General features: G+C 40.8%; 1 protein-coding gene across 3 annotated transcripts in view; it reads left to right on the top strand.

Moving 5' to 3' along the window:
• Positions 1 to 22,343, top strand: part of EPM2A (EPM2A glucan phosphatase, laforin) — a 167,287-nt gene that overhangs the window by 38,296 nt on the left and 106,648 nt on the right. Inside the window, exon 1 of one of the 3 annotated variants that reach the window (XM_058735548.1) lies at positions 20,456 to 20,844. The exons of 1 other annotated variant lie outside the window; for it this stretch is intronic. In XM_058735548.1, coding sequence (XP_058591531.1) covers positions 20,544 to 20,844 — 301 coding nt within the window. In that variant the 5' untranslated portion in view covers positions 20,456 to 20,543. Of the gene's footprint in view, positions 1 to 20,455; positions 20,845 to 22,343 lie in introns of those variants that run through there. One more of the 3 variants, XM_058735546.1, reaches the window with a different exon arrangement.

Genomic DNA, 22,343 nt, shown 5'->3' with positions numbered 1-22,343 from the left:
AGAACCAATGGCTCAGTTGTGATCATGTGACATTCAGTGTCACGTACTACTCACATTGCAAGACATCGCTTGGTTATCAAGTTAAAATTTATTAGAAACGTTTGCTTGTCTTGAGGAACACTCATAGAACAAGTTATTTGCAATCCAAGGTTTCACTGTGTTGCATTATTCCATTTATATGAAGTATCCAGAAGAGGCCTATCCATAGAGAACGAAAGTTTGTTAGTGGTTTCCGAGGGCTGAAGTTAAAAATGGGTGTGAGGAATTACTATTTATGGGCATAGGGTTTTAGGGATGGCGAAAATATTTTGCCCGACTAAGCCACCCAGGTGTCCCCTTTGTGAATCTACTATAAAGCAGTGAATTTTACATTGAAAAAGAATGAACTCTATGGCATACGTTAACATATACCTCTCAATTTATAATATCCAATATGCAAAATTCACAGGGTTTAATATCATTAACCTAAAGAGAATTTTCAAAAATTTCACCTGTGCCTTGTTTTGTCTGCTTTTAATTTGATCATCAACACTGCTGTTACAAACAGAAATGTTCGGGGCATTAATCTCACTCATTTGTGTGCTGTAGGGTAGATCTACCACTCATAATTTCCTCATTTATCTTTACTTTTGTCTGCATTAAAAATTTATCCATGTGTAAAATTAAAAATAAAACTGATTACAACATCACAACTCATAAGCACTTTCAATAATTTGTTAATCCTGCGATGTAAATGTTTCAGCAGCCAATAGCCATCCATTAATGAGTACAGCATAGAAATAGACTTGGGTTATTTACTATTCTTTTCATGTTGACTGCAACTTCCTCTCCTTTCTTGCCCACTCAAGCAAACATTTCTGGAAAGCCAGTGAGTGGAAATGATGTTTGTACAGGGATGAACTTTAAACAGTGTGTTCCTGTCAAAATTCGGGTCTTTGACACTAATAGCAAATTAGTGGTCAGAGATGCTGGAGCTGGGAACTTGGGAACAATGCAAGTCTTAGGTTAGTGAAATATATACCTCCTAAAATAACCTCCCCCAAATAGTATCTCTTTATTGGATTGTTGTATTCATATCGCCACTCTACCATTATTCAGCTCTGCTTTACCTTTAATCAGTGTTTTGGAGTTGCAGTCACCACCTTGGGGAGGTAAAGGCAGGTTCTAGGAAGGTCTGAGCGTGCAGCTCACGGTTCTCCGCGAACGCTGCCAGGGTGCTGATAAGACTGAATGCCAAAAACATATTTTCTAGACAAAACACTGTAGGAGTGTGGAGCCACCCAGCCACTCTGCATTCCTGAGCTGTCTGGAGCGTCTCTCCAGCTCTTCCTTCTCAGCGGGGACACTTGGTTCTCACGTCACAGAAAACAGAAGACTCGATAAGACTAGCCAGCGTTTTCCTACCCATATTTACTGCAACTTTTTCTGCGTGTCTACTCATCTTTACTCCTCCTCCCTTTTTATTTTCTCCTTAAAATACTTATTCCTACTTGATCACAGAGCTAATCCCTTGTAGCTTGTGACTGGGATTCTGTCTTTCTCTCCTACCCCTTGGTGGAAAGGTGCTCCATCCATCAGCATTTGTTACTCTGTACATTCAAATTCTTTCCCCATCCTAACTTCCCCTCAGCGCGTAAATATGATCATCTCCTCCATTTTATTTTAAAGCAGAAACTTCTGTATGTGCTTCACTGCCGTCCTCACTTCCCTCCAGCCCATCCTATCTCTCTGCTCTTCAGGTCAAGCCTCTTGAAAGAGGAGTTTGCTCTCACTCTGTATTAGCTCATGTCTGTTCATTAGCCATCTTAAGCCATTTGATTTCCCTCCAACAATGGCAAAGAAATCATTCTCAGCAAAGACCTTTTGAATTTCCAGTTCCATTAGGATATTTTTCTGTTCTTATCTTACTCAAACTCTCTGTGACACTTGAAACTCTTGCTCCTGTATCTTCCCTTAGACTACATCCTCCTACTTTTCCTTGTGTTGATTTTAGCTGCTCTTAGCTGGACTTCTTAAGGGCATGGACCACATCTTATTTGTTTTCCCATTACTAAGCTCCGTGCATCAGACAGAGCAGACGCACAGATATTTGTCAAATGAATGAAAAATGCTTCTTCTCAGTCTCAAGGCTCTTCTCTTAATACCAGAGGACACCAGAGCTTCATCCTTGTTCCTCTTCTTCGCTCATTCTGACCATTTAACCAGATAATCCCATTTACTTCTCACCTTCAGGCACACCAGATTTGGTGACCTCCAGATCTAAATGTCTTCTACTAAATTCCACGGTGAGTGACCCAAGTGTCTTCCAGTTAACATCTCCTGGGTGGCCTGTGAGTACCACAGTTCAACACGGACAAAGCCTTCTTCGTCTCTTCTGTCCAAAGCACTCCTTTATGTCTATGAGTTTTGATCAGTTGTTAGCAACATAGATGCTGAGGTCAGACTACTTCTGTTTCATTTACTTGCTCCCTAGGTGGGGGTGCTTTAGTTACTTTAGTTCTCAAAGAAAAACATTCAGGAGACAGACAAATCTTTTTCTTACCAATAGACTGCCTGTTTTATAGCATAACCTACATGGAGCCTCTGAATCTTTCCTTTGCCAAAGCCTGAGATTCTCTCTTTGATTATTCTAGTTGGGATGAACTAGAGCTTGAAGGAATCAGTGGGAAAAGGGTGTGTGTGTGTGCATTGCACGTGTGTGTATGAGTCCCATTACGTGAGCAAATTTGATAAGACAAAAGAGAGAAAACATTCTATTTTGCCACATATATAACATAAAATAAATATTAAAAAATCTTTTTATTTATCGAAAGACACAGATATTGAGCATCAAAAAATGTTTAAATTTATCAAGCACAAATGTAATAAGTTTATGTTACAATCACATTGCTAGCTCCTAATAATTGGCAGTTGCTAATAATTTCACTTTCTGCAACATATTCAGCTTCATGTCATTGACCTATCTGCTTGTCTAGAATCGCCTTAAATATTGATTATAATTTTTTTAATGTTTATCTAGTTTTGAGAGAAAGAGAGACAGAGTGTGAGCAGGGGAGGGGCAGAGAGAGAAAGGAGACACAGAATCTGAAACAGACTCCAGGTTATGAGCTGTCAGCACAGAGCCCGATGTGGGGCTTGAAGTCACGAGCCGTGAGATCAAGACCTGAGCTGAAGTTGGATGCTTAACCCACTGAGCCACCCAGGTGCCCCACCTTAGATACTGATTATAAATAACCACTGGTTTAATACTAATATATCCAAAGTTTTACCATTTACTTCTTTAAGTAAAAAGTAAATCTGTTTGCAGTTTATAGATTTGTACAAGGAACGGTTTAGTATATCATTGGTTCTAGAATATTTTACTAGTTACAACATTTTTGTTTATTCAGTGGTTTTTTTTTTTGCTTTGATACTAAACTATCAAAGTGCTAAAAATTAAAAGATTAGTAATTATACAAACACATTTATTTAATGTGAAATATATCTATAATGATGCAGAAAGTGGTTATGTAATTAGGAAGTCAAGATCAGCAAAGAACAAAATTAGTCTTATGACAATGAGTGCTGGGAATCAGTATCTACTCATTATGCTGTGAGGTAGGCAGGGGAGGTATGGTACACTGTCATTGTCCTTATTTTAAAGATGATACAACTGAATCAATGTGACAGAAGGTGCAAATTCTTTAGTAGGAAGTCTCATGAGTAGGCAGTACCCCACAAAGTACTTTAAAGATATTCAACCATCTTCTGGCTTTCATTTTGGCTATGGGAAAGCAGCTGTCAGTCTAGTTATCTTTCCTCTGTACATTACCTTTTATTTTCCTGCCTGCTTTTAAGATGAGCTCTTTATCCCCAGTGTCCTTTGTTTTCATTATGATAGATCTGGGTACAGATTATTTACGTATCCTATTTGGGCTTCATCATAATTCTTGAATCTGAAGATTTGTATCTCTCCAGAGGATGTACTGTAAATGGTTATCAAAGACATGTGAACAGTAAACAGAAGGAGATGAGAGAAAGAGAGAGGTTGAGCTGGTTTATTTCACGATGAGAGAAATAGTAACATAAATGTTACTGATGTAACTGATCTAGTAAAGAAAGAAAAAAAACTGGTGACACCGTGGGGAGGGGCCATTGTCTCATGCCCTTGAGTAGATGAGAGGGGCTGGGATCATGCAATGGTGGAGTTAGCCTTGGACAGGATGACTGGCATGTCCTCTGAGAGAGGGAAGGCAGAGTGTATGGGTCCACGTATGTTTTATTGGGTAGAAGAGGTAGAGGCAAGAGCTTGTAATTCCTTTTTGATTATTTCTGTATTTTCAAGAAAAATTTCTTCAAATTGGCTTTTTCATATGTTGCCATATAAGTCAACGTGAAAGAGCAATTTGTGTCAGAAATCTGTAGGGAGTTTGGAAAAACTTGTCTAGAGCAGTGGTTCTCAATCAGGGGTGCTATTACCCCCTAGGGAATATTTGGTGACATCTGGAGACGTTTTGGTTGGCATAACTGCAGAAGTGCTACTGGCATCTAGTGGGTGGAGGGCGCAGATGCTGTTACGTATTCTCCAATGCACAGAAAAGCCCCACAAAATAAAGAATTATGTGACCCAAATGTCAGTAGTGCCATGGCTGACAGACCCTGGTGGAGAGCCCTGGTAAGCCAGCTTTTTTGTCAAGGGTAAGATAGTAAACATTTTAGGCTCAGAGACACTTCGTTTTCTGTTGCATCTACTCAACACTGCCATTGGCGTGTGAAAGTAGCCAAAGACAATATGCAAATGAGTGAGCCTTCCCGCGTTCCAATAAACATCATTTACAACAAGTGAGCAGCCCATTGACCAGTTTCCTGACCCATGATCTCGCAGAAACCTTTCCATTGTCTGCAAACACCTAAAACATAGAAGCAGAGTTTGAACTAATCGTAGTTGGCAACCGTGATTAAAGACTCCGCAATCCTGATGAATATTGGTGCTTTGATACGTTGGCTATGTACTTAGTTGGTGCTTAGCAAATATTTTAAATCCAGATAAATAACTGTAAGTCAGTGAGTCACCTATTTTTTTTATTTCAGACTTTAAATATCTTCCTATCATCATTTCCCTGAGATGATCTAGTAGCCACTGCTCTTACCCACTCCTCGTGATCACACACACACACGCACACACACACACACGCACACACACGCACACACATGCACACACACACACGCGCACACACACACAGCCAAACTACATTGAAAGGTAATTATTACTGACTTCATTACGCATCTCATGGTTTCTTTTTCTTCTACTCACACATACTAAATAGATACAGTTTTTCATTTTATTGAAAAAGACTCACTAATTCTCTTTAGGATTTGTCAATCCCAAACTTCATGATATTATAGTTTAACCACATCTTTAAGTCATTCAAAATCAAATGTTTACTGATCAGGCATTGGAATGATATTCCTTACAGAACTATACAATTAAATTTACTTTATTACTTTACAGTTTTCAGAAATCAAGAAAAATGCCACCATTCATCTCTTCTTAAAGTCATTAAGTTTCTTAGAAATATACCTTTCTTGATTTTGAGACACTAAGTTAGTAATATTGTCCAGAGTTTTATTCATATGTTATCTTTAGCTTAGCTAACAACAAAATAACCATATCTAGATAGTGAGTAGAAAAGTTATCTTGACATTTTTAATATTTTCCACTGAAGATGTGGCTCATACCTGTTTAGGAACTTATATGTAATTTGACAAATGAAAACTTTTTTCCTCATACCATACTAATTAATTTTATATTTATTCTCAGCAAGGCTAAAGTTCACAATACATAGAGATCTTTAAAGTATGACGTTTCTTTTTTTTAAGTTTATTTTTGAGAAAGAGACACAGAATGTGAGTGGGGGGAGGGGAAGAGAGAGACGGAGACACAGAATCAGAAGCAAGTTTCAGGCTCTGAGCTGTCAGCACAAGAGCCCAATGAGGGGCTTGAACTCATGAACCACGAGATCATGACCTGAGCCAAAATCAGCCGCTAACCGACTGAGCCACCCGTGCGACCCATAGAGTATGACTTTTTTTCTAATAAAGGATCACTTTTAATGTACTGTGAAAGGAGAAACATAGCTAACATGGCTCAGGCATTTCAAAAGAATTTGCTAGAAGTTAAAAACTAAGATAAATAAAAGAAGGTAGGCCAGAGGGCAAGAAGATTGGAGGAAAATAGTGATTCCTTTATGGAAATTAGATGGAAGAGTGAAATAGAAAACAAAAGAATTCCTGTGTGTCATGGGCAATGAAAACAATCAGCAAGAATACTTTTAAAGCTTCTACTCTCTGTGCACCTTGAAAAGGTCAGGTTGCACAGGAACACTACTCCAAAGATTTCAAGTTTTCTGCTTCAGAATAATATCATACTCATACAAAATGGGTTAAAAATTTCTCCACTACAGTGAACTTTTATCATAGCAAAAGTTGGATAGAGTTGAGAGGCAACCAGAAAATATCTTATCTCTGTGAATTTGGGGGTTAAATTCCTCCTACTAGATTACCTACACTATCATACTAATTAATACATATTTTTTCCTAAATGTACAATGTTTAAATTGGCTTTCCGAGAATGTGAAATTCAACGTTTTTAAAAAACAGTATCTATTTTTTTTCTATTTTTTTAGATTAAGTCAAACTCTTTTTAGTGTTTAAATATTAATAATTACTTTGTTTTTATTCAGAAATACATTTTTGGGGCACCTAAGTGACTCAGTTGTTAAGTGTCCGACTTTGGCTCAGGTCATGATCTCGTGGTTCACCAGTTCGAGCCCCACATCGGGCTCTGTGCTGACAGCAGCTCTGGAACCTGCTTCGGATTCTGTGTCTCCTTCTCCCTCTGCCCTTTCCCCACTTGTCTGTCTCTCTCTTCAAAAATAAATAAAACATTTTTAAAAATTAAAAAAAAAGAAATACACTTTTAAGGAAGGTATAGCTTCTACTTCTTTTTTTTAAATTTTTTTTAACGTTTATTTATTTTTGAGACAGAGAGAGACAGAGCATGAAGGGGGGAGGGTCAGAGAGAGAGGGAGACACAGAATCCGAAACAGGCTCCAGGCTCTGAGCTGTCAGCACAGAGCCCGACGTGGGGCTTGAACTCACGGACCACGAGATCATGACCTGAGCCGAAGTCGGATGCTTAACCGACTGAGCCACCCAGGCGCCCCTAGCTTCTACTTTTTAAAGTGGGCCCCCAAATCTCTACTCATATATCATTTTGAATTGCTTTGAAAACCTAATATCCTCACGTCTCAGTACTGTATTTGCTGTCTCAATTAATTCAATGTAATTTGAACTATAACATTTTTAAATGAGGTGGTAACAAAATCAAAGGCTCTAAATATTTTATGAAAAGCATAAGGACTTTGGAGTCAAAAAGCTTTGGATTCAAAAGTCAACTCAGCCACTTGCTAACTTGCGATGGAGAAAACATTTAAGTAACAAGTTAAGTTTCAGTATTTTAACCGGCAAAATGGAATCATAATTTTTAGTTCAGGGGATTTTATTAGATAATCTGACCAAAGCCTAAAGCTCAGTGACTGCCACAACATAGCTCCCATTAAACAGTCATTTCTATTATTATTACCAAACTATTGGAGAACATCCAAGTATTTTTGAGGCAATTAAGCTTTTTCCTAAATATTTTGCATTTTTATTCAAACGTTTTGCTTATCTGAACAATGAGGTGCGTTATAGACTGTTCTATATAAACAAATATACTAACCCTGTGAGATTTCTTTATTTCACAATAAAGAATAGCTAAAATAGCTGTGTTTTGCCTATTTCTGCTTGTAGAAAAATGTCACACTACATTTTCCAAGAACAAATAGTCAAACAGTTTCTATCTAAAAGAGAGCTCTTTTCTGAAGCCAGTAAATATCCGGGAAATTAGTAAAATTTTCCCAATTTTACCTTTTTTCCAATGCTGCTTAGCAAACAGTTAATGCTTTTGAAAAATCTCCTTTTTGTACTAAATTGCCATTGAGATTTGTGTCTATTGCCAGACTGAAGATCAAATATGCAATCACAATTTCCCTGAAGGACACGGTTGAAAACATAGCTAATATTACCTTACTGCTACGAAGAGATCAATGTTTTACCCTTCCTGTTTAGAAATATCATATGTGTTGTTACTTATGCATAATAAATTAATAATAAAGTCTCTGAGACTGGGACTGTAATTGGGACTGTGTCATGTAGTCAGCCACGCCTCTTTAATACTTACTATGTGTCAGTCCTCCAGAAGCCTTCCTTATTTGCTTTGAGAACACATTAATAAAGTCTAATATGAGTAAGGTAACAGTACATTCTGGCTTGCCTGGGATGAATCTAGTTTACATCTGTTGTAAATCAATTAACATTGTTAATTATTTTAACACCCCTTTTCATTCTCAAAATTGATCTGCTTTGGACAATAAATTACATGGTCATCCTGCATCTGAAATATTTGGAGGCAGTTCAGTTGAAGGTAATGGAAATAACTGAAGGCATAGGGAAAGCTTCTATGAAGCAATGACTAAAGGAATTGGGTTTATTTATCTGTTGAAGAAAAGGGAAAGATTAGGGAGATTACAGTCTTCAAGAAGAAAATGTAGGAGGAATCAAAAGCCTCTGCCTTCTTTCCAACTCAGGTCTGCATAGAATTAAAACTCTTACACTGAAGGTATACTGTGCAGAAAGTAGAGACTGGGAAGATGTACATACTGGATTGCAACCCAGTAAAAGTTATTGTTTCCTATCTTGAATATTATTTAAAAACCAAATAGAATATGAACATACTCTATGGTTTCACAATTCTACTTTTAGTTACAGATCCCAGAGAAACTTGTGCAAGTGTACCTCAGGTTGTACAAACCAGGCTCTTCATAGCTTTATGTTTGTAATAGGGCCATACTGAAAATAATTCATCCAACTATTAACAGTAAGATTTATAAAGTATGGGATATTCAAACAATGCAAAATGCTGCACATCAACAAAAATAATTGAGCTATACTTACATGCCACCTGTATGTGTTTCAAAAACATAGTCTTGAGCAAAAGACTTAAGTTACAAAAGAAAACATGCATGTGGTTTTATTTCTACAAAATTCAAAAAATAGGTGAAACCAAGTTTCTTTGTACAAGTGTCCCAGAAGCAAACCCTAAATCGAGGATTCAAGTTCAGGTATTAAGTTGAAACATATGAAACTACTGATACTCCATAGTTTGTGACCTACACAAATGGCAAATATGGTTCGGTGGAATCGTTTATCTGGGAAGGAAAGAAAAATAGCAGTAGAGACGGGGAAATAGACAAGGAACAAAAGCAGACAAAATAGGGTATATTTTCCAGCCAATTACCAGTGTGGATGACTAGAGCTTGCTGCCATTAAGGAAACTCAAAGGAGCCAGAATTCCGGACACACCAGAATTAACTTATTTGGGGGGGCAAACAAGTTAAGATATTTATACATCATTTTCTGTTAATTTTTGTGGGAGGTCTTGCAGTGAACATGATGTAGGGCAGATACACAGCCAACCCAAGAAGGACATGTGAGATGGACACATAAACTCTGGTCATGGATACTTTGAGGACATTTGTTACCAAAGCGTTACCTAATCCCGACTGAACACCTACTGCCTCAGCCTTTCCCAAAAGGACATTTGAAGGGAATGTAGACAAAGAGAAAACAATAGGGAATATTTCATAGGTTAGAAGTTAGGATTGCAATAAATTGCTCTCAAGTTAAGGGCGTGTGTTAGTTGTCTCCTGGCTGAGGAGATAAGATCAATCCCCATTTACCATGAGGTGCTTGGGGGTGAGGGGGTTGTCCGCCCGGGAGGTAAAGGAACATATATTGAGAATGATACACCTTCAACTCCTGAGTACAGAGAACATTGTATTTTATTGCAAAGTGTCAAAGATACCTTTCCTTTTTTTGGATGGGTAACTTGGAAAGAAAGCAGTGTAATAAATATCTCTACTCTAAAAAAATTTAAGATGGCTCTTGAACATAACCCAGAATGGCACAACTTCTTGGAATATCTCAAGGCATGGCGTGGGTTTAAAATGCGGATGATATAGGGAACTGTTCTCTTGGAAGGGTAGTAGAAGATGCTCCTAAAAAGTTCTACAATTATATTGGCCACAAAACCAAAATAGCACTAATATAGCTATTTTCTTAAAGAAAATCACTTTTACCAATCTTGGATTGTGTATGTTCTGGTGGATGTATCATTGACACTAGAGGTTACCACGTGGAGGGAGGAGGAAGAGCATGGAAACAAGGGGAAGTGTGTCTCTTTCATAATCCTTTATGTTTTAGAAATTTAGATTTGTAGATGAAAACAAATAAACGAGAAACTTAAAACTGTTTTTGTAAGAGTCTCAGTTTCCTCATACATCAAACAAAGAGGCTGAAATAGAGAGTTCCTTCTGGCGGTTGAAACTCTGATGTTTCAAATGCAATTGTTCTTTCTTTGGATTTTCTAACTCAGGACAATATGGTGAGCAGACTATATTAAACTATTAATAAAGACTATTGAAGGCATTAATCTGGTGAAATAAATTATGTTTTCATTTATTCTATGGAGGAATTTCTAAATTGATCATTGAATCAATGGCTACCCCACCTGGGACATACACACTTAATGAAACCACAGTATGTTTTCCAGGTGAATTTACTGGTCCTGCAGTGACTGTGCTGGGCCTGGACATTTACTGAAAATTAAAGATTCTGGAAAATCAATTCTTTCCTCCCAGTGATAATAAATCACACTTTCTCAAAAGAATGTTACTGCATCCCAAAGATATTTACTTAAAAAAAGCAATCTCACGTACCTAACATAATACTTCAAAGAGTTTGATAACTAAATGAGATTATTAAATATATATTAGCCTTGCCATGATTAATACTCTTTGCCTGGTAAGCTTGTGGGTGGTACACTGACATACTCACTGCCAAAGGTAAAACAAACAGATTATAACAATTTATAATATACTAAGTTTTGCTGTTATGAAATGGCATAATTGCACTCGTTCGTTCCTTCATACTGAACTAAAGTGTATGAAGTAGTTCACCTTTTGATTTTAAATAAGTTTGATATTCTCTCTTTGGAGAGTAAACACCCAAGATATTTTCTTTTCTCTATTTTCCATTTTTTTAATTATAGAACTACCATAATACGCTTGTTACTTTATTTATTGTTTTTATTAAAAACTGTGAAACATATACATGAGAGCATATTACTAGTCTAACATGTAATTTATTAATATATAACATGTTTGTCATATAGTTATCTTAGAAACACAATTTCTGGGGTCCTTATCCTCTGTGAATCTGAAAATTCAAATGACTTAAAGAGGCCCATGGCTGGTGTAATAGTTGACTTGCTCTGTTTGGTAACAGTTTTATTGAGATATTATTCATAAAAGTAATCATTTAAAGTGTACAATTCAATGGTTCTTAGTATATTCACAGATTCAGGCAACCATGGCCACAATCACTTTTATTTATTTTTATTTATTTATTAAAAAAATTTTTTTTTTAACGTTTATTTATTTTTGAGACAGAGAGAGACAGCATGAACCGGGGAGAGTCAGAGAGAGGGAGACACGGAATCTGAAACAGGCTCCAGGCTCAGAACTCTCAGCACAGAGCCCGACGCGGGGCTCGAACTCACGGACTGCGAGATCATGACCTGAGCCGGAGTCAGCCACCCAACTGACTGAGCCACCCAGGCGCCCCCATAATCACTTTTAGAATATATCATTTATTTTTAAATTGAAAAAAAAATTATGTTTATTTATTATTTTGAAAGAGAGACAGAGACAGAGTGTGAGCAGGGGAGAGGCAGAGAGAGAGGCAGACACAGAATCCGAAATAGGCTCCAGGCTCTGAGCTGTCAGCACAGAACCCAACGAGGGGCTCGAACTCCCAGACCGCAACATCATGACCTGAGCCGAAGTCAGACGCTTAACCGACTGAGCCACCCAGATGCCCCTTTAATTTTTTTTTAATGTTTATTTAGTTTTGAGAGACAGAGCACAAGTGGGGGAGGCACAGAGAGAGGGAGACACAGAGAGAGAGGGAGACACAGAATCCAAAACAGGCTTCAGGCTCTGAGCTGTCAGCACAGAACCCAAGGTAGGGCTCGAACTTGGGAACCGTGAGATCATGACCTGAGCCAAAGTCTGACGCTCAACTGACTGAACCACCCAGGCGCCCCTAGAATATATTTTTTAAAGATTGTTTTTTTAAGCAATCTCTACAGCTAACATGGGGCTTGAACTCACAGCCCCAAGATCAAGAGTCACATGCCCACAGTCTGAGTCAACCAGCCACCCCAGTTTTAGAATATTTTAACACTCCGTCTCCCAAACTCCATACCTTTTACCATCACTCTTCATTTGTCCTCATTTTCCCGATTTCTTTCAACTTGAGACAACCACTCCTTTCCATCTTGTAGACTTGCCTGTGTTCTGGACATTTCATATAAATGGAATCATACAATATGTGGTCTTTTGTGACCGGCCCTTTGACTTAGCATAATATTTTCAAAGTCAGGCCAAGTTATAACATACCTCAGTACTTCATTCTTTTAATGGCCAAATTATATTCCATTGCATTTTGTTGATCTGGCCATCACTTAATAGACATTTGGGTTGTTTTCAATTTTGGGCTACTAGGAATAATGTTGCCATGCACATTCGTTTACAGATTTTTAAATGGACGTATGTTTTCATATGTTTCAAGGAGTGGCATTGCTAGGTCATATGGTAGCATGATGTTTAACCTTTGTAGGAGCTGCCAAATCGTTCTCCAAAGTGGCTGCACTATTTTACCTTTGCATCAACAATAAATGAAGTTTCCAGCATCTCCACATACTTGCTACTTTGTTTTTAATGCTATCATAAAGACTAACAAACAGAAACTCTTGGAGTGCATGGGTAAACAGCAACTTGGCCCCAGTTTCAGGGAGACTTTGTGGGTGTGGTGGAGACCTAGTGTCAGGAGTTCAAGCCCATCAAAGGGGCCGGCAGTCCCTACTCGGTTCCAGCCCTTTAATGCCTTGGAGCCTGGGGCACCTTCTTGCCAAATCTTGTTTTTCCAAGAGAAGACAAAAATTTGGATATTCCTGTGAAATTTCCAATATTTATATTTTGGCAAATTAAGTAAAAGTTCATGTCTGTCTGTTTGTCAGGTATGGTCTGTTGTTTTGCGTCCTTTGCTATAGACAGTACCAGAGGCTTCTAAGGTCACAGACCAACGAGATTGCAACAATCATGTTACTTCCCTCAGAGGGAACAACAGGTGCTATTGTTACAATGTCTTTATCGGAAGGAGCTCCTCCCACCCTTATCCCTTTCTCCCCACCCCAGGGTGACTTTGGAAATTCTGCAAGCCCTTTTCTGTGTAGAGGCATAGAGACAAGGACACTGCAATCCATTTGGTCACATTTCTGGCTGAAATTGAAGGGAAATGTGCTAAGTCAGGTTACAAAAACTGTTTCATAGTAGCAGTCTCTGGCCTCCTTCTAAGGAAGTATATATTTTTGTTTCCTGTTTCATTCATCTCTTGGAGATCCTTGAGCTAAAGAAAGGCTGTGGAGTTTCTGGTGAAGTTCCTGCAGAACTAAGTCTTAGTGCAGAATCTCCCACATGGCTGACGCCAAAGACAGACAATATCCACACAGTGACTGTATATAAAATCTAAGTTACTGTTTTAAGTCTAGTCAGATGCATCTGTATTTGTCCAGGCTGATGCATATAATCTGTTTACAGCTGTAATTTTACTAAGGATCTGTCCCAATGAGTAAAAATATTGAAGTTTGCCAACTGTATCTAAACAGCTATCCATTTTTTTTTTTTTCTTACACTATTGGAATCAGGGCTTATCTTATACATGCCTTTGTGAGAACTGGCAACATTTTCTGCTGGGAGAAGGAAATAGTTGAAATGTGTTACCCTTGAGCAATCACAGCCCTTATGGCTTTGTACGTAGGTTTGCCATGCAGCACGAAGCTTACCAAGGAGCAGATATTTTATGGGAGGAAAACGGCACCCAGAACAAAAGGCTTTTGCAAGTGGAGCATGGATGGAGTTGCAGCAGCCCCCTCCGTTCATCCCTTCAGCCTGGTGCTTCTGTGTAGTATTGAGCTGCACAACCACGTGCTGAATCCCTGCCCGGAGACGTTACTAGGTCTGGCATTTTGGGTGCAATTCTTGGCTCTGTCATTTATTAGCTCTGTATGGCTTTAGGCAAATCAGTTAATGTTCAGACAATTTGTGTCCTTCTTCTGGATAATGGAGATCATGACTACCTCATGGAAATGTGGACAGAATTAAATAAGGTGTGTTTGACACTCAGCACAGTGCCCAGCCCGTGATAGACAGGAGCTCAATAATGGGGATATTATTATTATTAACTATTGTCATACACTGTTAAGAAAAAGTATCCCAAACCTAGAACTGACGTTGGAAGGGTGACCGCCTGTCCTGCAGGCTGGAGCAGTGCGCTCCAGGTTCATTCCAGAGGTATTTCATTCTCTACAGGATATTCGTGCCCAGTTGATGTTACTATTTCCTATTGGTTCAGACCCTCCTACTAAAGTTATAAATTCGATATTGTAGACTTTATCCATTTAGGATGCAAGTGAGTTCTGTGTGGTAGGATAGACAAACCCAAGTCTTTCGTTGCCCAGTAGTAAATGAATCCATTTTTTTTTTTTTGGAGATTTTCCTGTTTTTATTCTGTTTAAGATTTTTTTTTAATTTTAATTTTTATTTATTATTTATTTATTTATTTATTTAATAGATGAAATTTTTTTTGGAGATTTTCCTGTTTTTATTCTGTTTAAGATTTTTTTTAATTTTTATTTCTTTATTTATTTATTTAATAGATGAAACTTTTTTTTTTTTTTTTAATGAATCCATTTTGTATCTAACCTAGTGATCTTCTCGGAGTCTTTCAGAGTCTGTATACATTAGACCTTGAGTTCTTTTTGAACCATCTTTACCATCCTGCTGGTTCCCTCATTAATTTATACGACAGTCATTTTGGAGAATTAGACTTTGACAATCTCCATAGTGCATGCTTGGACAAGTATATATTTTTGTATAAGTGGCTAGTTCCACTAATTAAAAAAAAATTTTTTTTTAATGTTTATTTATTTTTGAGAGAGACAGAGATAGAGCTTGAGTGGGGGAGGGGCAGAGAGAGAGGGAGACACAGAATCCGAAGCAGGTTCCAGGCTCCAAGCCATCAGCACAGAGCCCGACGCGAGGCCTGAACCCACCAACTGTGAGATCATGACCTGAGCTGAAGTCAGCCACTTAACCAACTGAGCCACCAAGGCACCCCAACAGTTTATTTATTTTGAAAGAGAGAGATAGAGGGAGAGGGAGAGCTCACATGAGCAGAGGAGGGGCAGAGAGGGAGAAAGAGAGGGAGAGAGAGAATCCCAAGCAGGCTCCATGGGGTCAGCACAGAGACCCACACGGGCCTGATCCCACAAACCGTGAGCTGATACCCACAAACCCCATGACCTGAGCTGATCCCAAGAGTCGGATGCTCAATCCACCGAGCCACCCAGGCACCCCTAAAATACTTTATTCTTGATATAAATACACAAGGGTTAGGAAAAATAAGCAAAGAGTGAATTACAGATTGTTCGAATTCTTTAAAAAAAATTTTTTTTTAACATTTATTTTTGAGACAGAGAGAGACAGAGCATGAACAGGGGAGGGGCAGAGAGAGAGGGAGACACGGAATCTGAAACGGGCTCCAGGCTCTGAGCTGTCAGCACAGAGCCCGATGCGGGGCTTGAACTCACGGACTGTGAGATCATGACCTGAGCCGAAGTCGGACGCTTAACCGACTGAGGTGCCCCTAAAAAATTTTTTTTAATGTTTATTTTATTATTTTTTTAATATGAAATTTATTGTCAAATTGGTTTCCATACAACACCCAGTGCCCATCCCAACAGGTGCCCTCCTCAATACCCATCACCCACCCTCTCCTCCCTCCTACCGCCCATCAACTCTCAGTTTGTTCTCAGTTTTTAAGAGTCTCTTATGTTTTGGCTGCCTCCCTCTCTAACCTTTTTTTTTTCTTCCCTTCCCCCATGGTCTTCTGTTAAGTTTCTCAGGATCCACATAAGAGTGAAAACATATGGTATCTGTCTTTCTGTGTATGACTTATTTCACTTGGCAGAACACTCTCCAGTTCCATCCACGTTGCTACAAAAGGCCATATTTCATTCTTTCTCATCACCACGTAGTATTTAATGTTTATTTATTTATTTATTTATTTATTTATTTTTTAACGTTTTTATTTTTGAGACAGAGAGAGACAGGGCATGAACGGGGGAGGGTCAGAGAGAGGGAGACACAGAATCCGAAACAGGCTCCAGGCTCCAAGCTGTCAGCACAGAGCCCAACGCGGGGCTTGAACCCACGGACCGTGAGATCGTGACCCGAGCCGAAGTCGGCCGCTCAACCGACTGAGCCACCCAGGCGCCCCTTAATGTTTATTTTTAAGGGAGAGAGACAGACAGACAGAGACAGCGAGCAAGCTGGGGAAGGGCAGAGAGAGAGAGGGAGACAGAATCCCAAGCAGGATCCAGGCTCTGAGCTGTCAGCACAGAGCCCAACGCAGGGTTCGACCCCATGAACTGGTAAGATCATGACCTGAGCCGAAGTCAGATGCTTAACTGACTGAGCCACCCAGGCACCCCAAGATTGTTCAAATTCTTAAAAAGTACTTGTGACGTTTGCCAGCCCCCTGTCCCACCCCCACTGTCCCCCTTCTCCCCCACCTCAGTCTCCATTCCCCATTTAAGTCTAAATGAACCAGCTCGGCTTTCAGCTAACCTCTTTCCCCTTTCTCAAATGCTTTGCAAGTTCCCTTGGGAGTTTCAAATCATCCCTTCCAGCCACCACTCTTTTATTCCTAGGGGTTGAGTTATCAAGCCCTCTACCCCTTTTGAGAAAGGTGTCAGCTGGCCTGCCATTCGAATTCCCCCCGACCTAGGAGGATCTTCTTACATCTGAAGGAAGCTCTGAGCTGGTGTCTCTACCCTCAAGGTCCAGTCACCCGGTTTGGCTCTCTATTGTCCCTAGGAAAAGTGAGCTGAGGTCATTGCCTGACAGAACCCAGGCTTGGCTGACCTGTCAGGAAGAGTCTCTCCTTTGAGAGGTGTGGAGAGAGGGTGTGGGTTTTGTAATGCTGACGGCAGGTGGGAATGGGCTGTGTCAGGGAAGGGGTAGGGCAATTTCTTTTGAAAAGGCGTATGCTTCCTTTTAATATTATACTCGGACCATTTAAAAAAATCAATCTTTTGGGGCGCCTGGGTGGCTCAGTCGGTTAAGCTGCCGACTTCGGCTCAGGTCATGATCTCGCGGTCCGTGGGTTCGAGCCCCGCGTCGGGCTCTGTGCTGACAGCTTGGAGCCTGGAGCCCGTTTCGGATTCTGTGTCTCCCTCTCTCTCTGACCCTCCCCCGCTCATGCTCTGTCTCTCTCTGTCTCAAAAACAAATGTTAAAAAAAAAATTAAAAAAAATCAATCTTTCTATGGCACAAATTACAGGAAAAAATGCTTGACTAAACTGTTGGTGACGCACTGGAATTGCAGTACTTGTCTGCGGTGGGATGGGGTGGGAAGAGGAATTACTGGAATCTTCTGCAGATAGGAGATTTTTACATGTATCTTAAAGGGACATGCATTTTTAAAATAGTTGAGAAATGTGGAATTTTGGGACGAAGCTCTGGTGTGGATCAAATCAGTCTGTTGTTCCAGAGCCTCCAAGGGATTTCAAGTAGCTTAACGTACAATTTTCCAACCCAGAGAAAAGTAAGTTGCAATATGCAAAATTTCTAAGCGATCATCAAATTCTCTCTGGAAGGGTTTGTTTTTATTTTGTTTTTGAAGCCACAAAATTGGGAATAGTATATGTGGCACGTGTAATTCTTAGTGTGTTCTGACAAGCAATAAACTAATGCTCATAACGGTCCCTGAACTATTTCAATGAAATATGATTTGCAGCAGCGAGTGTGTCTGTACATATACAATATTATGAGGGAAGATTTATGATAACTCACTGACTAGTGAAAGATTGTTTCAGGAAACATAAATTACCATAGTTCCAAATAATAGCTTTCCCTGAGGGAGCTTTCAAAGAATTTACATTTGAATTGGATCCTGAAAGTCTAAATGTGAATTTATCACCCATTCTTCAAGAAATATTGCGGTTATATATGAGATAGAACTATACAAATGAAATTCAATGACAACAAATTAGTTAGGTCTTTCAAAAATTATTATCAGAATTATGTTTCTTTACTGAGCTGATTCTTGCTCTAAATTCAGCTGGTCTTAATACCTTCAAGAATCTGACCTCAAATGGATCCCATAAATAATCCCTTCCAATAAATACCATGATTCTTTGAAATGTAAAAAGAAATCTCACATGGAGAACTCAACCAGGAAAAAAAAGCTGGGAATAACACAGCTTAATGCCTGGTAAAATTCTTCACCTTGACTTTTAAAATTTGTATTTCAGTGTCAACAAGATAGGTGTATAAAGGCGTAACAGTGACCATTTTCTGGGGCCCGAGGTCAAATCCACTCTAAGTACCAAGACATTTATGCCTTTATAGACTCATTGATTAGTTTAGCTTCATCTGTTTCATCATTCCTAAGGATGAAACTGGTTATTGGAAATAATTATAGGAAGTTCATTTTTCATTCAGAGCTAGTGGTGAATAACTCCTTTAAATACGCTGGGATTTGAAGGCATTCTGTAAATGATTCTCCTAGAAATCAAATTATATGTGTGTGTGTGTGTGTGTGTGTGTGTGTGTGTACATCTTTAACTGTAAATGGATGAATTTTAGCAATGTCTCTGTCCCTTCCTTGCTGTGGGCTGCTTACTGAAACTTTCTGTGCCTTTTTACTCACATATAAAAATGGAGATAACAAGGTTAGTTACCTCATAGGATTGGTGAGAGAATTAAATGAGATAATAAGAGTTTGAAAACCACGTGCCTGGTTCATCATAATGGTGCAATGGCCGTTATAATTTTCATGGTTAATAAATTCAAATGATTGACAAAGTACGACTGAGGCTTTGGTGTATGTCCTTTTGATCTTGTTATTTCCAATCGCATTTTACTCAGTGCACAGTGTAGCCATAATATTTGTATTGTATTTCAATCCATGCCATAAAATAGGCTAGAACAGATTTTGTTCAGGGGATTAAAGGAGTACTTTCAACTGTTAAAATTACTCAACTTCTTTACCATAAGAGAAAAGGAAATAATGCTTCTTAAATATGTTGTTTCGTCTTCCTTCCTTCGTTCCTTTCTTTCTCCTTCTTTCCTCCCTTCCTTTTCTTCCTCTCCTTGTTTTATATACCGGAATGGGCAGTACTTTGGAAGAGCTGGTAGGAATAATGCCATTTGGACAGTGTACAACACAAGCTGCCCAGGAGAACACAAGAAAGTCCTCAACTGTCAGCTCCCAGGGTCCTTGCATGGCCCAATGACTCTCAATTTCCTAAAATGAGCGTAAGAATATTTTGTAACAGCAAGTTGAATAAACTGACTCACATGCCACTGTGATTCAGTGTCTGTTTTGCTACCGAGTCAGCCATGTTTGGCCAGCCTGGCTGTCTTCACGTTTTTCTTTGTGTTTACCGTTAAGCTTAGCAACCAACCAACCACTCAGTGGAATACATCAATATTGAAGAGTAACGCATATTCGTTTACTAGATGTTCCACTAAGACACCGAGTTTGTATGATTAACATTTTTGTATTTTTTTGTTTTACTAAGGATATTATGAACACGTGAAATTTTGCCGCCCCCCCATTCACAAGCTTTCAAATAAAAAGCTGGTAAAAAAGTGAACTAGAGGGTATTATATGGGTCGAATGGCGCCTCTTCCAGCAATCAGATCAGCCTTCAAGAGCTAGCAGCGTCTTTCAACATCAGTTATTTTATACCTTCGATTTACAAATAACCAGAGGCGCAGGGCGAGTTTAAGGGCCGGAGCTCTCCAGATACCTGGTCCGGGATCTTCCCCTAACTTCACTACCGGCCACTCCTTTGTTCTTTACGACCCGCACAAAGATAAATTTTGTGGCCTGGGGAAAGACGACTGGAAACTCGCGGGGCTTCTGATACGTTTCCTAACCCGGGTTGGCCTCCCCTTCCTTCCCTCCGCCGCGTCCCCAGCCGCCCCGCGGAGCCGCGCTGCAGGACCAGGCGGCCGGCCAGGGGAAGCGTCCTTCCCCGGCGGAGCCCACTTCTCCCGCCGCCACAGGCCGGGCTGGAGCAGGCCCCGGCTCCTGGGCCGCGTGATGCAGCCCAAAAAAGGTGCATCCTCGCACGTGTCCCCGCCGGCGCCCCGGCCCCTGGCGACCAGGCCCCCCGCGCCGCCGCCCAATCGCCGCGGCCGCCTCGCGCTCGGGCCACGTCCGCCGGCCGCGGGGACACGGGGACCGCAGCCGCGCCGCCCGCCGCCATGCGGTTCCGGTTCGGGGTGGTGGTGCCGCCCGCGGTGGCCGGGCGGGGGCCGGAGCTGCTGGTCGTGGGCTCGCGGCCCGAGCTGGGGGGCTGGGAGCCGCGCGGGGCCGTGCGCCTGAGACCGGCGGGCACGGCTGCGGGCGCCGGGGCGCTGGCGCTGCAGGAGCCGGGCCTGTGGCTCGGGGAGGTGGAGCTGGCGCCCGAGGAGGCGGCGCAGGACGGGGCGGAGCCGGGCCGCGTGGACACGTTCTGGTACAAGTTCCTGAAGCGGGAGCCGGGAGGAGAGCTCTCCTGGGAAGGTACTGGAAGCCGGCGGCCGTCCCCGGGCGCGGACCGGGGGCTCGGGGCTCCGCCTCGGCCTGGGGCGTTCGGCCGGGGCCCGCTGCGCGCCCCCTCCCGGCCTTCGAAAGCCGCCCCGAACTCCCCGGGTGCCCCGGGCTGACCCTTCGCGGCCGCCCGGCGGAGCGGGGCCCGGCGCGCCCCTTTCGCCTTTGCTCCCCGACCCTCCGCCCTCTTCCCCGCACACCCAGCACCCGGTGCCCAGTGTGTGTCCCCCGCGCCCCGGCCGCTCCCGGGTTCGCTCGTCAGCTCCGCCTTAGTGGTTTCTGTGTCTTCCCGCCTCGTTCGCCGAGAAATCACCCAACCCGTGGAGCTGGCCTGCTCGCGCCTCCTCGCGCCTCCTTTCCCTCTTAGATCTGAGAGTGAGCGAGTTGCAAACACGTTGAGTGTTTCTCTTTTCGGCCAGACTCTGCTTTCTTAGGCTATACACACAGTATACGTAGTTGTAAAAACAGCCAACTTTCAAGGTAAAAACTTAGTTTCCTCCGCACACCTTAAGCCCACTGCCAACTGCCAGTATATGTGTCTGTCAACCTATCATGTATCTATCTCACGCGCAGATCGTGTAATAGATGATTCTACGCCTTGCCTTTTCTTGCCTAACGATATGTTGCGGATGCTTTTTAGTGTCACTCCATAGAGATGTATTTCGTTTTTTTAAACGACAACAAGATAGTCTGCATCTAACTTGGGTGCATTTACGTTGTCTCTTTCTCCTTTGCTATAAACAGTAATAGCTTAATGTGTGCAGCTGTCTTTGAGTATTTGGGAGTGTTGCGGTGGGGTGGATTCTGCCAAGGGAAATTGTTGGGTCAAAGTGTGGCCATATTTTACGTTTCAAAAAGGACTGCCAAATTATACCCTGAAAAGGTTCTACCAATGTAGACTCCTGCCGGCGATGTGTGAATTCAGATGGCAATTTCTCTTAAGTGTGGTGTGCAAAGTACAGGATTGGAGTATGTGCGATTCAGTAGTTGTCTAACGATGATGAAATGAATGTCTCTGTAGAAGTTTATATGACAAAAATGGGCCATTTAGTCATAATGGTGTGGAAACAAAGAATCAGTAAAGAGCTTGAGCATTCTGTAATACGTTTATATATTATCCTTGTCCCACTGGGTTTTATGGCCCGGTGGTATTTATTGTTACTTTGTATTACCATGACAGAATTGAAAGGTAGCCTCACCAGTTTATATGCCCTTCTTTAGAGGATACTTCAGTAGGATACTACTTTTATTAATGATATTATATAATAATTTTTCACAGTAAAATATCTGGTCATTTTATTAAAAATTAAAGACTTACCCTTCCCTAGTCCCTCTCCTTTTCTGTTTTTAGCTTTTCTGATATTCCTTTCAGAGTTCGAAATAATTTGCTTATTATTGCTATTTCCTAATGTATTAAGTTTAACTTTTCTGAGCTTAGATTTTCTGAGTTACTAGGTAAATCATATGTAATA

The sequence above is a fragment of the Neofelis nebulosa genome, chromosome 6 (genome assembly GCF_028018385.1).
Source record: "Neofelis nebulosa isolate mNeoNeb1 chromosome 6, mNeoNeb1.pri, whole genome shotgun sequence".
NCBI classification, from domain to species: domain Eukaryota; kingdom Metazoa; phylum Chordata; class Mammalia; order Carnivora; family Felidae; genus Neofelis; species Neofelis nebulosa.
This window is presented reverse-complemented; position numbering and strand designations above follow the sequence as displayed.